Below are 949 nucleotides of genomic sequence, written 5' to 3'. Positions count from 1 at the left end.
GGCAGAGCCTCAGAAGTCCAAAGGTGTGAAGTCCCCGAAGTCACAGTCGAAGAGTTCACTGATGCCCTCACCCTCCTCCAGGCCGAAGTGGTAGTCCTGCGCCTGTGGCGGCGACAGGTTGATGAACTCGTCCGCCAAGAAACCCGAAAAATCCTCCCTGCTCTGCTCCAGGAGGGCGTCCATGGAGGCCAGCGGCGAGAGGCTCACCTCCTCTGCCGGGCACTTGCTGGGCAGTACGCTCGTCCCTGGCAGCAGCGTCTCTGCAAGGATCGGAAGCAGCTGTAAATCCACAATACTCGCCAAAAAAACACCAAAAAAGCAGGTTTTGGCTATGCAGCAGAACCTGCCTTTCCCCCCTTCCCCATCTCACCGAGGTGCCCAAGCATATCACCCCAGCTCCTTCCTTGTGCCAAGAGCTCACAGCTGCAAACACAACGAGAGCCCCCAGCCAAAGCCACCGCGCCAGCACCCCTGTCCCCTGCTCCCCCTTGTCCCCAGCCCCAGCCACCCACCTTGCTCTCCGGGCAGCAGTGACATGTTCACGTCCTGGGTGGGATGCAGGAGCGGGGAGGCTCTGGGCTGCAAACGGTTAGGGGACAACTCCTCTGCAGGGGCTTTGAAGGGGCTCTTGACAGGGCTACAGACCCCTGAGCTGTCCTCTGGGCAGAGGAAGACGTCGATGGGGCCCTGAGTGCTTCGCACAGAGACCTGGAAGGCCTGGGGAAAGGGGAGAAGAGTGAGACAAGGAGGTACAAGAATGCCCGGGGAGTCTGGGCTGGGCTTTGCTGAAGGCTGTGCAGACATGGGGCGCGGAGGGTGGCCCCAGCTCACCTCTGCTGGGTCCGAGACCTGCAGCTGGGTCTCTGGGGGGGCTTTGATAACCATCACCATTTGCTCTGAGGGGTCTACAATGCTGCGGAGATCCTGGCAGGTCACATAGGCTGCAGTG

At 60.9% G+C, this 949-nt stretch overlaps 1 protein-coding gene across 1 annotated transcript in view; it reads right to left on the bottom strand.

The window, feature by feature from the left end:
- Positions 1–9: 9 nt before the first annotated feature.
- E2F1 (E2F transcription factor 1) overlaps positions 10–949 on the bottom strand; it is a gene marked incomplete at its 5' end in the record, with an annotated part of 1,880 nt that continues 940 nt past the window's right edge. Inside the window, 3 exons of the mRNA XM_010295927.1 lie at positions 10–260; positions 513–717; positions 832–941. Coding sequence (XP_010294229.1) covers positions 10–260; positions 513–717; positions 832–941 — 566 coding nt within the window. The remainder of the gene's footprint in view (positions 261–512; positions 718–831; positions 942–949) is intronic.

This window comes from Phaethon lepturus, unplaced genomic scaffold (genome assembly GCF_000687285.1).
Source record: "Phaethon lepturus isolate BGI_N335 unplaced genomic scaffold, ASM68728v1 scaffold25361, whole genome shotgun sequence".
In the NCBI taxonomy this organism is placed as follows: domain Eukaryota; kingdom Metazoa; phylum Chordata; class Aves; order Phaethontiformes; family Phaethontidae; genus Phaethon; species Phaethon lepturus.
The sequence above is the reverse complement of the archived record's forward strand: the minus strand, read 5'-3'. Positions and strand labels throughout refer to the sequence as shown.